Below are 22,279 nucleotides of genomic sequence, written 5' to 3'. Positions count from 1 at the left end.
TTGTGCTTACATAGGTTCACCTTTGTATTTACTTTTTTTTTTTTTAATTTGTTTATTTGTTTATTTACAGCATAACAGTGTTCATTGTTTTGGCATCACACCCAGTGCTCCATGCAGTACGTGCCCTCCCTATTACCCACTACCTGGTTCCTCAGCCTCCCACCCCCCTGTATTTACTTTTAATTAATTTTTTTTTAGATTTGTATTTATTTAAAGATTTTTATTTATTTATTTAACAGAGAGAGATCACAAGTAGGCAGAGAGGCAGGCAGAGAGAGAGGGAGAAGCAGGCTCCCTGCTTAGCAGAGAGCCCAATGTGGGCCTTGATCCTAGGGCCCTGAAATCATGACCTGAGCTGAAGTCAGAGGCTTAACCCACTGAGCCACCCAGGCACCCCAAAGATTTTTATTTATTTGACAGAGAGTACTCAAGCAGGGGAAGCTACAGGCCAAGGGAGAGGGAGAAGCAGGCTCCCCTGCTGAGCAGGGAACCTGATTTGGGACTTGATCCCAGGACTCTGGGATCATGACCTGAGCTAAAGGCAGATGTTTAACCAACTGAGCCACCCAGGTTCCCTATTTTTAATTTATATATGATACAGTTAATAAATTGATTTACCTTTATTGTAAGGAAGGTACAGTGTCATGCTATATTAAAAGAAGTAGCACAGGGGTGCCAATAGTGGCTCAGTTGGTTAAACATCTGACTTCTGATCTCAGCTGAGGTCTTAATTCAGGGTCCTGAATTTAGGCCCTCGTGTTGGGCTACATGTTGGGCATGGAGCCTACTTAAAAAAAAAGTGGGGCAGAAAAGTGGTGCCTGGTTGGCTCAGTAGGTTGAGCGATGAATTCCTGGTTTTGGCTCAGGTTATGTTCTCCTGGGTCATGGATGGTGCTCCCTGTGGGTCTTAGTGCTCAGCAGGGAGTCTGCTTGAAGGTTTTCTCCCTCTGCGCCTCTCCCTACTCGTGTGCCCCCCAACACTCTCTCTCAAATAAATCTTTAAAACTGTATATGCATATAGAGAGATAGCACATGGTTTCTTGTACATGGTCCTTGTCAGAAAACATTTAACAAGCACCCTGTTTGATGTTTCACATTGAGGAATTCACCTTGAAAAATTAAAAGCCATCTTTGGAGTTCTCAGAACCCACCTGAAATCCTAGCGTTTACCTACAAGAATAATCTGTTTGTTTAGTTTATATCTTTGTTTTTCAAAATAACTGTAAAGAAAAGTAAATAGGCAGCTTAATACAACTGAAATCAGGATTCTGTATATTCCTGTAGAAATATTAAGGAGAAAAATAAAATAAATAGAAAAATAAATGTAAGCAGTGCTTAGGTTCACTACTGGAGTTATGGGTTGGGAAGGCTGAAGTAGGCCAGTTTGCTATCCTGTCACTTATAACATTGTTACTCTTAGCTCAGAAATGTTAAAAGGAAGAAAATAATATTTTTTGAGTGGGTCAGGAACCATATTAGCAATCAATATATGATTCCTTTAATTCTTGACCAGCTTAATGAGATAGACAATAATAAGAATCAAACCCAGATCCTAGTTCTTTCTGCTCTTCCAGGCTATTTTTCTTTTTTTTTTTTTTAAAGATTTTATTTATTGGGGCACCTGGGTGGCTCAGTGGGTTAAAGCCTCTGCCTTCGGCTCAGGTCATGATCCCAGGGTCCTGGGATCAAGCCCCACATCGGGCTCTCTGCTTGGCAGGGAGCCTGCTTCCCTTCCTTTCTCTCTGTCTGCCTCTCTGCCTACTTGTGATCTCTGTCTGTCAAATAAATAAAATTAAAAAAAAAAAGATTTTATTTATTTATTTGACAGACAGATCACAAGTAGGCAGAGAGGCAGGCAGAGAGAGAGAGAGAAGGGAGGAAGCAGACTCCCTGCTAAGCAGAGAGCCCGATGCAGGGCTTGATCCCAGGACCCTGAGATCATGACCCGAGCCGAAGGCAGAGGCTTTTTAACCCGCTTAGCCACCCAGGCACCCCCCAGGCTACTTTTCTTAAGGGATGCAGTCTGAGTTTTGAACAGTAGATTGACCACTGAAATTTCAACACTGGCATATTCATAAATTGAAGAGTGCCCAAATCGGTAGAAAGGTAATACAGAATAGTTGTTGAATATGCACTACAGAACTGTGCTGCCTGGATTCATATCACTTAGAAGCTGATGCCCTTGAGGCAGTTACTTAATCTCTTTATATCTCCTATCTGTAATGTGTATAATAGGAGTTCTCCCCTAATCAAGTTATTTTGAGGATTTAATTGACTAATATCTATCATGCATCAAGAACAGTACATTGCACAAGCAGTGCCATAAGAAATCAAAATGATAGGCCTATATTAGAGAATGTGTCATTTCTATGCATAAAATTTAAAATCTGTGTCATGAGTTATTTTCAGGTGATGTTTTATTCCATTTTCATAGTGTAGCAACCCAAAGACGACTGTTCCTCAATTCACATATTTTATAATTACAGTTTATTAGAAAAAATGTATTTTAATTAGACTGTTTAGTGTAACTATATAAAATGTTGTCAGTCTTATTTTTCATATTTTAATTTTATTTTCAATATTGTCTCTTGGATGTGTATTATTTAGGAGAAAACCGTTTATGGCCAAGGAAGAAAGCATTGTCTTCAATAAAATCAGCTGCTGCACTGTCAAAATCAAAACAAAGGAAAAAAACTGATAGGGTTTTTGAAAACCAAGAGGTCCAAACTATTGGTGGCAAAGATATTTCTCTTTTTCTCTTCAGAGCTCTGGGGAAAATACTATATTGTAAAAGTAAGAAAGTCTTACTTTTTTTTTTTTTCAATCTGTTAGACTTTAGTCTTACAACTAAAATTAAATACCAGTTTTTGAAAATGTGACGTATTTGGCAGTTAGGGGTAGGTCTGATACTTTTTGGCAAGGCCTGAGACATCGCAGGTAAGTGTATTTAGATATTTAGATAGAGTGTATTTAGACTGGGCAGAACTAAATGTAAAAACTACTGTAGACCAAATATCCATGTCTGTAAATCTTTAAAAGTATAGTTTGCTGCAGGTAAGACATCAGTTTCTCTAGAATTTTAGTGGCAGCTGTTGGTAGCTCAAAGCCCTCTTGGGCCTAAACTAGGACACCAGAACCCTAGGCAAGTTGCCAGGTAGCTTCAGGCTTCTTTGGATCTCCTTAATATTTCTCTTCACTACCTGCTCTCTCCCCAACCATTGATGTTCTTTTCCCCTTTTCCTTCTTTAATGCCTGCTTCCCTTCAGTCCCTACACCCGGATTACTGATCTCTAAGTTCCCAGATTGGTTTTCCCTTCAATAAAATCCTTCTGTTTTTCATGTAGAAAATATCAGTTCTTAGTGTGCTGATCCTGAAGGAAGAGAATTAGGATTCGGGGTGGGGGGCAGGATCTGACATGCCTTTATATAGATTGAAATAATTCTTAAAAATTTTGAAGGAAACTGAGACGCCTGGGTGGCTCAGTTGGTTAAGCAGCTGCCTTCGGCTCATGTCATGATCACAGCGTCCTGGGATCAAGTCCCACATCGGGCTCCGTGCTCGGTGGGGAGCCTGCTTCTCTCTCTGTCTCTGCCTGCCACTCTATCTGCCTGTGCTCACTCTCTCTCTCTCTGACAAATAAATAAAATCTTTAAAAAAAAATTTTTTTTTGAAGGAAACTGTTCCCATAGTTTGGAACTGTTTTATCTGTTACAGCACAAAGTAAATAATCATAATGGACCATTGAGAAAAGTTCTGTGTCGTGTCCTCAATTTCCTCTCAGATAGTTTTTCAAACCTCTTGTAAAATAGCTGCTTCAGGGACGCCTGGGTGGCTCAGTTGGTTAAGCAGCTGCCTTCGGCTCAGGTCATGATCCTAGTGTCCTGGGATCGAGTCCCACATTGGGGTCCTTGCTCAGCAGGGAGCCTGCTTCTCACTCTGCCTCTGCCTGTCAGTCTGTCTGCCTGTGCTCGCTTGCTCACTCTCTCTGACCAAAAAAAAAAAAAAAATAGCTGCTTCAGTGGGTCATAAATAGTATGTGAACGGATAGTCATTGAAGCTTCATGCTTATCACACCTCTCACTATCTGAGACTAATTTTTGGTTGCCAAAAACCCAGCTGTTTTAAACAACTATTTTTATCTTCCTATAAAACTCTTGAGTGCCTCCCATACCTGTTTTCCATCTTCTTATCTTCCTTGCCTCTTTGTCTTCTGTTGTCTATTGCTGCTTCTCAGTCCTGGCATCCTTCTTATTTTAGACTAATATCTCTCAGTTTCTTCTTTCCAGATAGTTAAAAATTTGGGATTTCTAAATGGAAGCCTTCATGCCACCCGAACAAAATGAAACAGGTACACTTAGATGGAAGTGAAGACACACTTCTGTCCTTGGATCTCTTACCTCTGAATCTAAGTGTCTCTTCCCACTGATTCTTTTCATTCTACCCTTTGTTTTCCTTCTCAACATTCATTTATAACTTCTTGAATCAGGGAACGGGGTTTCTGTTCTCTCATGCAGAAAGCAGCTTCATCCTACACAGTAAAGAGAACAGTAAAGATCTTTATATTGAGAATGAGAATTAAAAGAAGAAAGCATGGGATGCCTGGGTGGCTCAGTCATTAAGCATCTGTCTTCAGCTCAGGTCATGATCCCAGGGTGCTGGTATCAAGACCCGCTTTGGGCTCCCTGCTCGGCAGGAAGCCTGCTTTTCCCTCTCTGACTCACCCTGCTTGTGTTCCCTCTCTCGCTGTTCTCTCTCTTTCTCTGTAAGATAAATAAATAAAATCTTTAAAACAAGGGGCACCTGGTGTCTCAGTGGATTAAAGCCTCTGCTTTCGGCTCAGGTCATGATCCCAGGTCCTGGGATCAAGCCCCGCATAGGGCTCTCTGCTCAGTGGCAAGCCTGCTTCCTCCTCTCTTTCTGCCTGCCTCTCTGCCTACTTGTGATCTCTGTCTGTCAAATACATAAAAAAAAGAAAAAAAAATCTTTAAAAGAAAACAAAATAAGAAAGCAATGCAGAACTGAAAAGGTGAAATGCTGCAGAGTGCTTTGACAATTGGTGTATTTTATTTCTAGAAAAGCCATAATCCAGGTACCAGAATTCTAATTTGAGTTCTTAAGAATAGTGATGATGAGAGACAACTCAATGTATATACAGCAGCAAGGCACTGTAATAGTGAGGCAACTCACATAAGCCTCCAGTTAGTTTTATTTTTAACATCTTGCTTAATATGTTTGGTATTATGTGTCTAAATTGTTGAAAGAACCTTCCAATGAGTGGTTCTATGGAACTGTAGGTGGTGCTATTCTTAATAATTCTAGAAATTTTTTTATAGGAGCATCTTTAGCAGAAATAGATTCTCCTCGGTTGCCTTCTCATTTATCAGAGTATGAGCGGGATACCTTACTTGTTCAACCTGAGGTAAAGTCTTTAATAATGTTTAGTACTTTTTACAGGATATATATTATTTACATTTATGCATATGTACATTTAACCACTGTATTTTACCCTAAATTATGTGTGTATGCTTCTTTTTATAGGAAGTAGTAGAAATGTCACACATGCCAGGAGAGCTGTTTAATTTATATCTTCACCAAAACTACATAGATTTCTTCGTGGAAGTAGATGATCTTGTCAGAGCCAGTGACTTTCTGAGTTTTGCAGATATCCTCAGCAGTGACTGGAATGTAAGACATTTGACTTAACTGTTTATGTTTTTGAATATTTCCTCAGAATTCAGAAAGTTTACTTTTACTGCTTATTATTTGACATCGTACGTACCTTTTGTTTTTTTTTAAGATTTTATTTATTTTTGAGAGAGAGACAGAGATCACAAGCTAGGGAGAGGGGCAGAAGGAGAAGCAGACTCCCCGCTGAGCAGAAAACGCAATGCGGAACTTGATCCTAGGATGCTGGGATCATGACGTGAGCCAAAGGCAGACACTTAACTGACTGAGCTACCTAGGGGCCCCTTATGTAACTTCTTAATAACAGTAATAAAACTCTTGGTTTCAGCTTAGGTTGTGATCTCATGGTTCATAGGATCGAGCCCTGCACTTGGGGCCTCCCCACACTCAGCAGAGAATGCTGAAGATTCTTTCCCTCTGCCCCTCCCTGAATCACACATGTGCATGTTCTCTCTCTCTCTAAAATAAATCAATAAATACTAGAAAAAATAGTGAACATGCATTAAGTAAATATGATTAGTGATTTTTGGCATCAGCAGTACCAGTAGTAGCACTGCATTGTAAATCTCTTATTTTCTTTATTTTACATTTTGTCTCCTTTTTAGACACGGTCTTTACTCAGTCAATATAGTATATCCATAGCTACGAGAGGTGTGATACATTCCAACAAAGCCCGAGGATTTGCTCATTGCCAAGGAGGAGGATCAAGTTTTCGACCCTTGCACAAACCCCAGTGGTTTCTTATAAATAAAAAGGTAAAAAAAGAATTTTAATTTTTTATAGGTAAACTTTATGGTATGTGAATTATATTTCAGTAAAGCAGTTATTTTTTATAAGTTTTAAAAAAGTGTTTTATTACAAGTAAGAAATAGTTGCTAACACCTGCAATTTTCTTAGAATTACAGTAAGACAGAAAAGGACGCTCTTCTTAAATGCCTCTTTATTTTTAAGCAAAAAAAAACACTAAAAATTTGAAAGCACATATTTTATTTCTTAGTTGACTAGTATTGAATTCACAGGATCGTTATAATTATCTTTTAGTTTTAATTAAATATAGGGGCACCTGGCTGGCTCAGTTAGAAGAGCATATGACTCTTAATCTCAGGGTTGTGAGTTCAAGCCCCACATTGGGTGTAGAGATTACTTAAAAAAAAAAAAAGAGGAAGGAGAAAGGGTAAATCGTTGCTTTGCCTCTAACCATCTGGACGGATTATTTTACCCAATGTGCACTTAGTTTCCACAGCTTTACATGTGGAAGATTCATTAGCAATCAAAAATGGGTGGCACCCCCACTTTGAATACTGCACACAAAAAATTTTTTTTCATGAGTTTTCATATTTAAAAAATGAGTGTAATAATTAAAATTCATATACAGATTTCTGGCTCAGAATTCTTCTAACTCTTGAAAAGAATGCAAAGTAAGGCAGCACTGGTCTATGTTTTTACATGGCAGCAATCTGATCAAGCCAAGTAGCATCTGTCTCTTGAAGATGGGAGTGGTGGGTACTACTTTCCCAGCTGTCTCACTGCACTGATTATATACCTGCCTGTCTCCTACAGCATCCAAATTTGTGGCCCTTGGACTACGTCATCTCTAAGATGTCTTCCAGTTTGTAAATCATATGGCTAAATATGAGCCTGCATTTTGTTACCTAAGACATTTTTCCAACAGATTTCTTGGAGAATTTCATGACTTTTAACCGGTTTATATCCCTTATTGATTTGCTTTGCTCTTTATAACACGAATATTAATTTTTCTTATAGTTCCATACAGATTGTCTCTGTAAAACTGTAAGGTCCTTGAAAACAGATTGTGCTTTTCTCCTCCTCAGCCTAGCATTGTACCCATGTTAACTAAAGAAAATAGTTTTTTTTAACTGAGAAACAAACCCTCACATAATTTGTGAGGTATGCTCGTAAGCAAAATTCCTTTCGTTTTTAAGATTTTTTTCTTTCTACCTTTAAGTCTCTTAAAAAAAAAGTCTTATTGCTGTTATGTCAAATAGGTAATAGTTTTATAGGTAAAATGCTTTATTAGGTAAGGCTAGGACAGTTATAAAAACTAATTACATAAACTCTTAAAAGTGTGTGGTATATAAACACAATTTGGGATACAGTAAACTTAGTTTGTCTAGGGATACATCTCCGTGTTTTTTTACTTTTCATCTTTTTTTTTTTCTATACAGTATCGGGAAAATTGCTTGACAGCAAAAGCACTTTTTTCTGACTTCTGCTTACCAGCTTTATGCCTCCAAACTCAGCTGTTGCCATACCTTGCCTTGCTAACCATTCCAATGAGAAATCCAGGTAATAACATGGGTTTTTAATTTATCCCAAGAATTAGTATTTTACAACTTTATAACTTTCTGTAGGTCATAAATGAATGAATGAGTTCATTGCTATATTCTAGTGAGCTAAGTTTTTTTTTCCCTTTTATTTTTTGATCCAGATTAATACGTACTTTTTACTTAAAAAGGAAGAAAGCAATACAGATGTATATATAAAGTAAAAACTAAAAGTTTCCTATAACCACAGGTAATTCATTTTAAAAGACTGAAATTCTTGTAGACTTTATTCTGGGCATATACAAATATTAGGCATATGCTTTAATTGGCATATGACACTTACCATGGATAGCACTGCATATTTTATAAATAAGTACTAAATCAGCTCCAGAGGTTGGGAAGTCCAAAATCAAGATACAGGCAGATCCAGTGTCTGGTGAAGACCTCATTCCTACCTTGTAGATGGCCGCCATCTTATATTCTCACATGGCAGAAAGCAGAGCAAAGAGAAAGCCCACTCTGATGTCCCTTTTATAAATATAAAAAATCCAGGATAATTTTATACTTCCCTGCCCTAGTCCTGGAATTAGGAATTTCAGGAGCCCTGGTTCCTTATAGTGGGAATGGTATTTAGGATTTAGGATCTGGGGGTGCCTCACTGGCTCTGTTGATAGAGCATGTGACTCTTGATCTAGGGGTTGTGAGTTCAATCTCCATATTGGACATATAGCCTAAAAAAAAAAGAATTTAGGATCAGGACACTAGATAGGGTCCTTGCTACTGGAGTATCATTGTGTCTAGGCTGTTTCAGTGGAGCAAAGCTAGGAAGTGTGTATGCGTGTGTGTGTAAACCGTGAGTTCACAACAATACATTCTGTTTTAGCCTACCACCACAGAGTTTATTCTCACCTTTCCCAGTTTATTATCTAGTACTGGTTTAGACTACTTACATTGGAATTATCTGGAGATTCATTTATCTACTAGTTAAAAATTCAGATTATGGGATCACAAACTCAGTTCTCTATATCAAAAAGCTGTTTTTTAAAAAGTCCTAATTCGGTTCTGTAGTGGATCTTTAATAAGGTGAGTATGCAAGATCCCTCATAGTGTTGGATTAACAAGCATCGAAGGGTTTATAAAATTCAGTCAAAAATAGGGTGTTTTGGGAGGTTGCAAAGATGGCGGAGGATAGGGGACCTTATTTTAGCCAGTCCCCTGAAGTAAGCTGGGTATCTACCACACCACTCTGAATACCTACAAAATCTGCCTGAGACATAGGAGGATATATCTGGATCTCTACAAACAGATATCTCCAGCAGTTAGTTTCGAGGTATGAAGCAGGGAGCCATGATTCTATGGGCAGATATTGGAAGATAAATGGAAGTGGGAGGGAGCCTCTGGGATCCTACACCACTGGAGCACAAAAGCCTCTTGCGCTGGGGACCGAACACAGACTCGCATACTTTAGAAGTGGAGGAAGGACTTTAGGGTAGCCCCCCAAGCTAAAACCTGAGGCTGCAGGGGCGCACATGCGAACTGGGGGTCGCTGACAGTTTTAGAAAGACAAAGGGCAGACAAACGGCTGGACCTGGGAGTGGGGGCTGAGAGTGCTTCTGTAGGGTGCACACAACCCAGGATGCTGCGGTTTTTAGCAGCACAGACAAAAACAGAGATACTGTAGCTTGGAAAGCTCACTAAAGAACAGACTGTGCTCTCTCTGTTCTGAGACAGAGGTTTGGATATGATCACTTCTGCTCTGACTCTTGAAAGAAATGCAGAAAGGTGTCAGGGAAAGCTACCAGAGAACAAAAGCCTCAATAAAAACAGTTTTCACTGAGTCTATCCCCCACCAACAAGGGGCAGGGCAACTCTGCCCAAAAAGGATTGCCTGAGTAACAGCAAGGGAGGTCCCTCCCCTAGAAGACAGGATGGGAGAACAAGAGGCTGACAACCCTAAGGTCCCTATAAAATAGGGGCATCGTGCTTGGGTTGTGATCAATAATTTGGACTCTGCATTCCTTCAACCATCCCTCAAGAGAATGACTAAGGGAGGAACTCCCAACACCAGAAAGATTTAGAGACTGTGACCTCTGCTACAGAACTAATGGATATGGATATAAAAAAAGATGTCAGAAATAGACTTCAAGGTAACAGTTATGCAGACAGTAGCTAGGATGGAGAAAACCATTAATGGCAACATATATTCTCTTAGGGCAAAAATGAAAGCTGATCTGGCAGAACTTAAAAATGCTATCAATGAGGGGCGCCTAGATGGCTCAGTGGGTTAAAACCTCTACCTTCAGCTCAGGTCATGATCTCAGAGTTCTGGGATCGAGCCCTGCATCGGGCTGTCTGCTCAGTGGGGAGCCTGCTCCCTCTGTCTCTCTCTGCTTGTCTCTCTGCCTACTTGTGATCTCTGTCAAATAAATAATTAAAATCTTTAAAAAAAAAAGTTATCAATGAGATCCAATCTACTCTAGATACTCTTTTTTTTTTCTTTTTTTTAGATTTTATATATTTATTTGACAGAGAAAGAAATCACAAGTAGGCAGAAAGTCAGGCAGAGGGTGGGGAACAGGCTCCCCACTACGCCGAGAGCCCGATGCGGGGCTCGATCCCAGGACCCTGAGATCATGACCTGAGCTGAAGGCAGAGGCTTTAACCCACTGAGCCACCCAGACACCCCTAATCTATCTAGATACTCATTTTTTAAAAAATATTTTATTTATTTATTTGACAGAGAGGTCACAAGCAGGCAGAGAGGCAGGCAGAGAGAGAGGGAGAAACAGACTCCTCACTGAGCAGAGAGTCCGATGCGGGGCTCGATCCCAGGACCCTGAGATCATGACCTGAGCTGAAGACAGAGGCTTAAACCACTGAGCCACCCAGGCGCCCCTAATCTAGATACTCTTAACAGCTAGGGTAAATGAGGCAGAAGAACAAATTAGTGATCTAGAACACAAACGGATAGAAAAGAAAGAATAGGAGGAGGCCTGGAACAAATGGCTTAAAATCCACGAAAACAGAGAAATAAGTGATGCCAGAAATGTTCCAATGTCAGAATTATTGGGATCCCTGAAGGGAGGGGTGGAGAGAGAGAGAGAAGACTAGAAGATATATTTGAGCAAATCGTAGCTGAGAACTTCCCTAATCTGGGAAATGAAACAACATTTGTGTCCTCAAGGCAGAGAGGACCCCTCCCAAAATCCAGGTGAACAGACCAGCACCCTGGCATGTGATAGTAAAACTAGCAAGCCTTAGAACCAAGGAAGCCATCTTAAGGGCAATTGGAGGGAAAGATTTCTTACATACAGAGGGAGGAACACCAACGTAACATCAGACCTGGCAAGCCAGAAAGGGCTGACAAGACATATTTAGGGTACTAAATGAGAAGAACATGCAACCAAAAATACCTTCTCCAGCAAGACTGTCATTGAGAATAGATGGAGAGATAAAGAGCTTCCAGGATGGGCAGAAACTGGAAGAATTTGTGACCACTGAGCTGGCCCTGCAAGAAATATTAAGAGGTGTTCTATAAAAGAAATACCCCAAGAGTGATATAGAACAGAAACTTACACAGACAATCTATAGAAACAAGGACCTCACAGGCAACATGATGACAACAAAATCATATCTTTCGATAATCACTCTCAACATAAACAGCCTAAATGCTACCATAAAATGGCACAGGGTTACAGATTAGATAAAAAGACAGGACCCATCCATGTGCAGTGTATATGGGACTCATTTGAACCTAAAGGTACATTCAGACTGAAAGTGAAGGGATGGAGAACCATCTTTCATGCCAACGGACCTCAAAACAAAGCTGGGGTAGCGATTCTCATATCAGACAAAGTAAGCTAAAGACTGTAGTTAGCGATACAGAAGGACACTATATCATTCTCAAGAGATCTATCCAACAAGAAGATCTAACAATTTTAAATATCTATGTCCCCAGCATGGGAACAGCCAACTACATAAGCCAGCTGTTAACCAAAATAAAGAGACATACTGAAAAAAAAAAGAAAGAGAAAGACATATTGATAATAATACATCACTAGTAGGAGACTCAACACTCCACATCTTAGCAGAAAATCAGCAAAGAAACGAGCTTTGAATGACCCAGTGGACCAGATGGACGTCATAGATAAATACAGAACATTCCACCCTAAAGCAACAGAATGCTCATTCTTTAGCGCACATGGAGCTTTCTCCAGAATAGACCACATAATGAGTCACAAATCAGGTTCAGCCAATACCAAAGATTGAGATTATTCCGTGTATAGTCTCATACCACAATGCTTTGAAACTGAAACTCAATCAGAAGAAAAAGTTTGGAAGAAATTCAAACACTTGGAAGCTAAAGACTATCCTGCTCAAGAATGTTTGGGTTGGGGCACCTGGGTGGCTCAGTGGGTTAAGCCTCTGTCTTTGCTCAGGTCATGATCTCAGGGTCCTGGGATGGAGCCCCACGTCGGGCTCTCTGCTCAGCAGGGAGCCTGCTTCCCCCTTTCTCTGCCTGCTTCTCTGCCTACTTGTGATCTCTCTCCATGTCAAATAAATAAAATCTTAAAAAAAAAAAAAAAAAAAAGAATGTTTGGGTCAACCAGGAAATCAAAGAAGAACTTAAACAATTCATGGAAACCAATGAGAACAAAAACATATCAGTCCAAAACCAATGGGGTACAGCAAAGGTGGTCCTCAGGGGGAAATACATACCATCCAAGCCTCACTCAAGAAAATAGAAAAAGCCAGAATACACAAACTGTCTTTACACCTTGAACTGGAGAATCAACAACAAATTAAGCCCAACGCATGCCCTAGAAGGGAAATAATTAAGATTAGAGCAGAGATAAATGAATTAGAAACCAGAAATACAGTAGAACACATCAACAAAACTGGAAGCAGTTTCTTAGAAAGAATGAATAAGATCAATAAACCACTTGCCAGACTTATCCAGAAGAAAAGAGAAAGGATCCAAATTAATAAAATTATGAATGAAAGGGGACAGTCATATCTAACACCAAGGAAATAGAAACAACTATCAGAATTATTATCAACAACTATATGGGAATAAATTAAGCAACCTGGAAGAAATGGATGCATTCCTGGAAAACTGGAAACTACCAAGGAAGAAATTGATAACCTGAATAGACCAATAACCAGTAATGACATTGAAGCAGTGAACAAAAACCTCCCAAAAAACAGAGTCCAGGGGGCGCCTGGGTGGCTCAGTGGATTAAGCCGCTGCCTTCGGCTCAGGTCATGATCTCAGGGTCCTGGGATCGAGCCCTGCATTGGGCTCTCTGCTCTGCGGGGAGACTGCTTCCTCCTCTCTCTCTGCCTGCCTCTCTGCCTACTTGTGATCTCTCTCTCTGTCAAATAAATTAATTAATTAATTAATTTTTAAAAAAAAGGGGCAGAGGACATGAATAGACTTTAAAAAAAAAAAAACAAAAAAAACAGAGTCCAGGACCTGATGGATTCCCTGGTAAATTCTACCAAATAGTCAAAGAAGAAATAATACTATTCTCCTGAAGCTGTTTCAAAAAGTAGAAACAGAAGGAAAACTTTCAGACTCATTCTGTGAGGCCAGCATTATCTTGATCCCAAAACCAGGCAAAGACCACTTCAAAAAGGAGAATTTCAGAGCAATATCCCTGATGAATATGGATGACAAAATTCTCAACAAGATCCTAGCTAATAGGATCCAATAGTACATTAAAAAGATTATCCACCACGACCAAGTGGGATTCATCCCTGCGGTGCAACGGTGTTCAGCATTCACAAATTAATGTGATAGAACACATTAATAAGAGGAGAGAGAAGAACCATATGGTCCTCTCAAATTGATGCAAAAAAAGTATTTGAAAAATACAGCATCCTTTCCTGATTAAGACTCTTTGGAGTATAGGGATAGAGGGAATATTCCTCAATTTCATAAAATCCATCTGTGAAAAACCCACACCAAATATCATTCTCAATGGGGAAGAGCTGCGAGCCTTTCCCTTAAAATCAGGAACACAACAAGGATGTCCACTCTTGCTACTTTTGTTCAACATAGTATTAGAAGTTCTAACCACAGCAATCAGACAACAAAGAGAAAAGGTATTCAGATTGGCGAAGTAGAAGTCAAACTCTCTCTGTTCGCAGATGACATGATACTTTATGTAGAAAACCCAAAAGATCCCACCCCCAAATTGCTAGAACTCCTACAGCAATTCAGTAATGTGGCAGGATACAAAATCAATGTACAGAAATCAGTTGCTAAATCAGGAAACGACAGATGCTGGTGAGGGTGTGGAGAAAGGGGAACCCTCCTACATTGTTGGTGGGAATGCAAGCTGGTGCAGCCACTCCGGAAGACAGCACGGAGGCTCCTCAAAAAGATGAAAATAGGGCACCTGGGTGGCTCAGTGGGTTAAGCCCCTGCCTTCGGCTCAGGTCATGATCTCAGGGTCCTGGGATCGAGCCCCGCATCGGGCTCTCTGCTCAGCAGGGAGCCTGCTTCCCTTTCTTTCTCTCTGCCTGCCTCTCTGCCTACTTGTGATCTCTCTCTGTCAAATAAATAAAATCTTAAAAAAAAAAAAAGATGAAAATAGAGCTACCCTACGACGCACTACTGGGTATTTACCCTAAAGATACAAATGTAGTGATCCAAAGGGGCACGTGCACCCAAATGTTTTTAGCAGCAATGTCCACAATAGCCAAACTATGGAAAGAACCTAGATGTCCATCAACAGATGAATGAATAAAGAAGATGTGGTATATATACAATGAAATACTATGCAGCCACCAAAAGAATCAACATTTGCATAGACGTAGGTGGAACGAGAGGGTATTATGCTGAACGAAATAAGTCAATCCGAGAAAGACATTTATCATGTGAACTCCCTGATATGAGGAATTTGAGAAGCAATGTGGGGGTTTGGGGGGTAGGGAAGGAAAAAATGAAACAGGATGGGATCAGGAGGGAGACAAACCATAAGAGACTCTTAATCTCACAAAACAAACTGAGGGTTGCTGGCAGGTGGCAGTGGGTGCAGGGGAGGGAGAGGGTGGTTGGGTTATGGACATTGAAGGGTATGTACTGTGGTGAGTGCTGTGAAGTGTGTAAACGTGGCGATTCACAGACCTGTACCCATGGAGCTAATAATACATGATTGTTAATATTAATTATTATTGTGATTAATAATTATAATTATTAATATCATTAATACTTGAGAATTGACAATGTTAAAAATTAAGAAATCAGTTGCTTTCTAATACACTAACAATGTAACTGTAGAAAGAGAAATTAGAGAATAAATTCCATTTACAATAGCACCAAAACCCATAAGATACCTTGGAATAAACCTAACCAAAGAGGCAAGAGACCTGTACTCTAGAAACTATAGAACACTCATGAAAGAAATTGAAGAAGACACAAAAAGATACAAAAACATTCCATGTTCATGGGTTGGAAGAATAAATATTGTTAAAATCTGCTGGCCAGAGCAATCTATACTTCCAAAGCCATTGCAATCAAAATACCAATGGCATTTTTCAAAGTGCTGGAACAAACAATCCTAAAATTTGTATGGAATCAGAAAAGACCCCAAAGCGCCAAGGATATGATATTGAAAGAGAAAAGCTGGGGGCATCATGTTGCCTGATTTTAAGCTATATTACAAAGCTATAATCACCAAGGCAGCATGGTACTGACACAAAAACAGACACATAGGCCTGTGGAACAGAATAGAGAGCCCAGATAGGGACCCTCAATTCTATGGTCAAGTAATCTTCAACAAAGCAGGAAGAAATAGCCAATGGATAAAAGACAGTCTCTTTAATAAATGGTGCTGGGAAAATTGGACAGCTATATAAAGAAGAATGAAACTGGTCCATTCTCTTACACCATACACAAAGAGAAACTCAAAATGGATGAAAGACCTCAATGCAAACAGGAATCCATCAGAATTCTAGAGGAGAACATAGGCAGTAATCTCTTTAGCATTGGCCACAGCAACTTCTTTCAAGATACGTCTCCAAAGGCAAGGGAAACAAAAGCAAAAGTGAACTTTTGGTACTTCATCAAGATAAAAAGCTTCTGAAAAGCAAAGGAAACAAACAGTCAACAAAACAAAGAGGCAACCCATGGAATGGGAGAAGATATTTGCAAATGACACTACAAAGGGCTGATATCCAGGATCTATAAAGAACTTCTCAAACTCAACACCCAAAAAACAAATAACCAAGTAAAAAAATGGACAGAAGACATGAACAGACACTTCTCCAAAGAAGGCATACAAGTGGCTAATAGACACATGAAAATTGTTCATCATCATTAGCCATCAGGGAAATTCAAATCAAAACCACATTGAGATACCACCATACACCAGTCAAAATGGCAAAAATTGACAAGGCAAGTAACAACAAATGTTGTGAGAGCTTGTGGAGAAAGGGGAACCCTCTTACGCTGTTGGTGGGGATGCAGGTTGCTATAGCCACTTTGGAAAGCAGTGTGGAGGTTCCTCAAAAAATTAAAAATAGAACTACCTTACAACTTAGCGATTGCACTACTGGGTATTTACCCCAAAGATACAGATGTAGTGAAAAGAAGGGCCTCATGCTACCCCCAGTGTTCATAGCACCAGTGTCCACAATAACTAAACTGTGGAAAAAGCCGAGATGCCCCTCAACAGATGAATGGCGAAAGAAGATGTGGTCCATGTATATAATGGAATGTTACTCAGCTATCAGAAGGGATGAATACCCAACTTTCGCATCAACGTGCATGGGACTCGAGGAGATTATGCTGAGTGAAATAAGTCAGGCAAAAAAAAAAAAAATAAGTCAGGCAGAAAAAGCCAATTATCATATGGTTTCACTTATTTGTGGAGCATAAGATATAGCATGGAGGACATTAGGAGAAGGAAGGGGAAAATGAAGGGGGAGACAAACCATGAGACACCATGGACTCCTGGAAACAAATGAAGGATTTTAGTGGGGAGGGCGTGGGGGGATGGGTTAGCCCGGTGATAGGTATTAAGGAGGGCACATACTGCATGGAGCACTGGGTATAATATGCAAGCAATGAGTCATGGAACACTACATCAAAAACTAATGATGTATTATATGGGGACTAACATAACAAAGTAAAAAGAAATGTTTTGGGGGCACCTGGCTGCCTGAGTTGGTAGAGCATGCAACTTTTTCCCCCCAATATTTATTAGAGAGGATGTGCAAGAGGGGTGGGGGGAAAGAGAGAAGAGTCTTAGGCCAACTCAGCGCTGAGCATGGAGCCCTTAGGCTCCATCCCATAGCCCTGAGATCATGACCTGAGCTGAAACCAAGAGTTGGCCGCTCAACCCACTGCAAAACGAGGCACCTCAAGAGCATGCAACTCTTGATCTTGGGGTGAGAGTTAAGACCACATTGGGTGTGGAGCCTACTTAAAAAAATATATAATAGGTTTTACTTATCATTTTCCCCCCATTTCTTTATTTACTATGTCATTTTAGACATTATTTATTTACTTTTTACTCCGTTCTCTTTGTCTTTTATTCTGGTCCTCCATGCTTAAAGGTATACCACATACCTCTGATAGCTTTGTTCATTTCTCTCCATTTTCTCTCTCTTCTTTGATTACACAGTATTTATCAGTCTTGTTCAAGTTGACTAATTCTTTCTTCAGCCAGTTCAAATCTTCTCTTGAGCCCCTAGTGAGTCACTGTTCTGGGTGAGTGCTCAGGTATAGGTAGCCTCTAATCATCATGGCTGGGACCTTCACAGTGTGAACCCACTTCCCTGTGAAGGAACTTGGGTGAGGGCCATTGTAGTTCAAGGAGGAAGCAGGATTCTCAGCCTGCTGTGCTACTAGGATAGAGCTTCCATGCTTTGGGTTGGAGAAAGGGAGTCCTGAATTTTTGGCTAGCCACAGGAGGGAAGGAGTCCTATGGGTCCTTGGCTGCACCCACCTAGCGTGAAGTCTCTCTAAAGCTGAAGAAGCAACAGAGTGAGTGCTGGTTCAAATGCCACAGACTCTTGCTGTTAGATTTTCCTGAATAAATGTCTTTTCAGAATATAAAAATTTATCATCTTAAACCATTTTTAAGTATGTAGTTCAGTGTTGATGAGCGTATTCACTTTGTAAAACCAATCTCTAGAACTTTGTCATCTTGCAAATTTGAAACTACACATGTTATACCCTACCTCCCACTCCCTGCCCACCACCTATCTTCTCTCTCTGAATTTGATTACTTTAGGTACCTCACATAAGTAGACTCATACAGTGTTTGTCCTTTTGTGACTTATTTCACACAGCATGGCATCAAAGTTTATTTGTATTATAGTATATGTCAGGGGGCCAATTTGGCTCAGTCATTTAAGCATCTGATTCTTGGTTTTGGCTCAGATCATTATCTGAGGGTCATGAGATGGAGCCCCATTCGAGCTCCGCACTGGCTGTGGAGCCTGCCTAAGATTCTCTTTCTCCTTTCCCTCTATCCCTCTCCCCCCACTAAAAATAAAATAAAGAATATATATTTAAAATTATATGTATCAGAATTTCCTTTTTAAGGTTGAATAATATCACATTGTGTGTATATACCGCATTTTGTTTATCCATTCATCTGCCAACGGATGCATAAGTTGCTTCTACCTTTTGGCTATTGTGAATGATGCTGTTATGAACATGGGTGTACAAATTACTTTTTAAGACTGTGCTGTCAGTTCTTTTGGGTATATACCCAGGAATGGAATTGTTAGGTCATACAGTAATTCTGTATTTAATTTTTTAAGGAACTTGCCTTACCATTTTCCACAGCAGTTATACCATTTTACATTTCCACCAACAATTCCCAAGGGTTTCACTTTCTGCACATCTTTGCAAAACTTTCCTTTTTTCTTTTTCTTTCTTTTTTTTTTATAATAGACATCGTAAAGGATGTGAAGTGGTATCCGATGGTTTTCATTTGAATTTTCCAGAGGACTCATGATTTTCACATGCTTGTTGTCCATTTGTTTATCTTCAGAGAATTGTCTGTTTAAAGTTTTTAAAAATCTGTTTCAGCTCAAATTTCTTTTATTCAAGATATTGGAAGGCTTCCTCTGAAACGACACTTTGGAAGGTAAGCTGATTTAATTTTAAAAACCTGTTTCAAGGGGTGCCTGGGTGACTCAGTGGGTTAAGCCTCTGCCTTCGGCTCAGGTCATTATCTCAGGGTCCTGGGATCCAGCCCCACGTCGGGCTCTCTGCTCAGCGGCGAGTCAGCGGCGAGCCTGCTTCCCCCTCTCTCTCTGCCTGCCTCTCTGCCTACTTGTGATCTCTCTCTGCCTGTCAAATAAATAAATAAAATCTTAAAAAAAAAAACAAAGCAAACAACAAAAAAAAACCTATTTCAAGACCCGTTACTGAAATGTCCACTGAATGTTACCTATTTATTAAGTATACAGCCAGTAAAATTTATCTGTAAAATCTAAGAAATACATGTTATTCCCAGTGATTAATGACCATATGATTGCATTGTAGATCCATAAATTTTATTACATATAACAGTATACTTTCACTGGCTCACATATATTTTCACTGGCTCACGATCATAAAAGTAAGAGGATTTAAAAAATTCTTCATTTAACAAATCTTGCGTATGTGGAAACCCTGTTTCACCTTTCCTGCCCAGAGGTGTTCTTAGCCTGTGTTTAAAGCTTGCATTGACCAGCAACTACCACAAAAGCACTCTTTTTTTTTTTTTTAACTTCCTTCTCTTAGTAGATTCAGACAAATTAAAAAACAAAACAAAACAAAACCATAGATATAGAGAGGTAAATCTTTATCTGTGCTGTTCCTTTTATTCCAAAATCACTTCTGGGCTAATACAGTGATTAACACAATACCTATATTTCATTTCTTTTCTTTTTTTAATTAATTTTAAAAATTTTTTATAAACATATAATGTATTCTGTATTTCATTTCTACTTAGCTTATTTGTAAGGTCAAATTTTAAAAGTTTTAAAAGGGCTTTTTAACTATTACTGGTTCAACTACTTGATCTAACTTGGGAGGCAGGATTTGTCAGTGCTATTTACTAGTCATTCATGATGACCATATTTAGGGATGCCTGGCTGGCAAAGTCAAGATAGAGCATGAGACTCTGAATTTCAGGGTTGTGAGTTCGAGCCCCACATTGGATATAGAGATTACTTAAACAAACAATCATGATGCCCATATTTAATATTATCATTGATTCATGTTGACAATATTAAACATTAATATATAGCTTGATAATTAATATTTAATAGTTCTGTAGTTTCCTGTAATACAACCTACACCTTATTTTTGTACATTTAGCTTATTTCCAATTTTATCAGTTTTCCTTATAGCTTTAATCATTGTGAACATCAAATGCTATTTACATAGAATGTATTCCTAAAAATAAACTTGCTGGATCCATAGATATACACGTTTCTGAAGCCTTTGCTCTATATTGCCAGATTACTTCCAGGATTATTTTGCCAGTTTTATGTCCACTTACAGTGTATCAGTATATTCTTTTCTCCTAGCTCTTGGCACCACTGGGTTTTATTAAAACTTTCCTAAAAGGTCTTGTGGTACTTGGCTGGCTCATTAGAAGAGCATGAGACTCTTGATCTCTGGATTGAGTCCCACGTTGGGTGTAGAGATTACTTAAATGAAACTTTAATAATTAATTAAAGGTCTTTGCCAGTTTTAAAGATGATGGTACTAGTTCATTATTTTAATTTCAATTTTTAAAATTACCAATTAGGTTGAACAGTTTAGTTACCATTTGTATTTTTTATGTAAATTCTCCCATTTATACCCATTTTTTTCTTTTTCTTTTTTTTTTTTTAAGAGAGAGAGTACGTGGATGTGTGCCCACAAGGTGAAGGAAGGGCAGAGGGCTAGGGAGAGAGAAAATATTAAGCAGGTTCCACTCAGTGTGGAGCTGATCTGAACCCTGAGATCATGACCTGAGCCTGAATCAGGAGTGTGACACTTAACCAGCTGAGCCACCCAGGTGCCCCTACCCATTTTACTATTCTATTTAATTTTTCTTTTTAATTTGTTAGAACTCTTTAGCAAAGACATTGATCAAGTCGTTTATATTGGAAGTTGCAATGATTTTTTCACATATTGTCATTTACCTTGTACTATTTTATACCATTAAATAAACCAAAGGGAGGGGCGCCTGGGTGGCTCAGTGGGTTAAGGCCTCTGCCTTCAGCTCAGGTCGTGATCCCAGGGTCCTGGGATCGAGTCCCGCATCGGGCTCTCTGCTCAGCGGGGAGCCTGCTTCCCCCCTCTCTCTGCCTGCCTCTCTGCCTACTTGTGATCTCTCTCTCTGTCAAATAAATAAATAAAATCTTTAAAAATAAATAAACCAAAGGGCTTGGGTAAACAGCGAGCTTAGTCAGGGTAAGTGAAAGACTAGAGATGGCTTCATAATTCTCACATGCATGGCATAATTTAAAGATAACCCGTTTTTTTCGTTATTATGATGCCTGCATTGTGAATCTGGCAGATTGAAAATGGAAGCCCTGACTGACCGGGAACCTGGATTGATAGACCCAGACAGTGGAGATGAAGCCCATCTTAATGGAGGAGGGCAGCCTGCAGAGGAAGCTCTGGGTGAATCCACTCAAACTGCGGAAACTGAAACGTGCTGTCTGCCTTTGAGTCAAAATAGTGGGAGTGAACTGCCTGCCAGCCAGCCTCAGCCCTTTTCTGCACAAGACATGGAAGAAGAAGAGCTGATAATAGAAGACTATGAGAGCGATGGGACATAGAAACCAGCCTGCTGGTCATGGTGCTGCTTGGCAGGTTCATGTGCATTTTATTCAGTGGTATTTGAACAGAGATAATATACTTTTCAAGTGAATGACAGCTTAATACGTCACTCTTGTAGTATTTCAGCACAAGAAACTGACTTCTCTGTCATCTTGAAGTAAACAGAAGATCAAGTTTCAAATAATATCTTAATTTTTTTTCTCTAGTATTTATTTAGTCTTGTGAGTGGTTGGGAGAGGAGGTCAGTGTGAATGACGTGTGTTTGAACATTATGCCAAATATCAAAGAATGTGAAGGAGTAACTCAGAATACTAAAACTTTATGGGGTTGTAAATATGAATTATGAAACAGTTTAGTATGCAATTATGAGTGTAAATAAACCTTGTGCCTTATCCACAATTTCTCTATGGTCTCTAACTTCTCAGATATCATTTTTATATGCTGTACAGTGGACTATTTTAGATGCTTTTTGGAAAGTATTTAATTTATATCAAAATTAAAATGTTGAATTTCTTTTCG

The 22,279-nt window shown here is 39.4% G+C and overlaps 1 protein-coding gene across 2 annotated transcripts in view; it reads left to right on the top strand.

Moving 5' to 3' along the window:
* The window catches only part of RAD17 (RAD17 checkpoint clamp loader component), a 43,834-nt gene extending 21,608 nt beyond the window's left edge, over positions 1 to 22,226 (top strand). For both annotated transcript variants that reach the window (XM_045999860.1, XM_045999859.1), the window contains 7 exons: positions 2,608 to 2,793; positions 5,335 to 5,420; positions 5,540 to 5,686; positions 6,292 to 6,441; positions 7,873 to 7,993; positions 19,025 to 19,082; positions 21,495 to 22,226. In XM_045999860.1, coding sequence (XP_045855816.1) covers positions 2,608 to 2,793; positions 5,335 to 5,420; positions 5,540 to 5,686; positions 6,292 to 6,441; positions 7,873 to 7,993; positions 19,025 to 19,082; positions 21,495 to 21,759 — 1,013 coding nt within the window. In that variant the 3' untranslated portion in view covers positions 21,760 to 22,226. The remainder of the gene's footprint in view (positions 1 to 2,607; positions 2,794 to 5,334; positions 5,421 to 5,539; positions 5,687 to 6,291; positions 6,442 to 7,872; positions 7,994 to 19,024; positions 19,083 to 21,494) is intronic.
* Positions 22,227 to 22,279: the final 53 nt, after the last annotated feature.

The sequence above is a fragment of the Meles meles genome, chromosome 3, assembly GCF_922984935.1.
Source record: "Meles meles chromosome 3, mMelMel3.1 paternal haplotype, whole genome shotgun sequence".
NCBI lineage: Eukaryota > Metazoa > Chordata > Mammalia > Carnivora > Mustelidae > Meles > Meles meles.
Note: the sequence above shows the minus strand (reverse complement) of the source record. Positions and strands in the feature narration are given on the sequence as shown.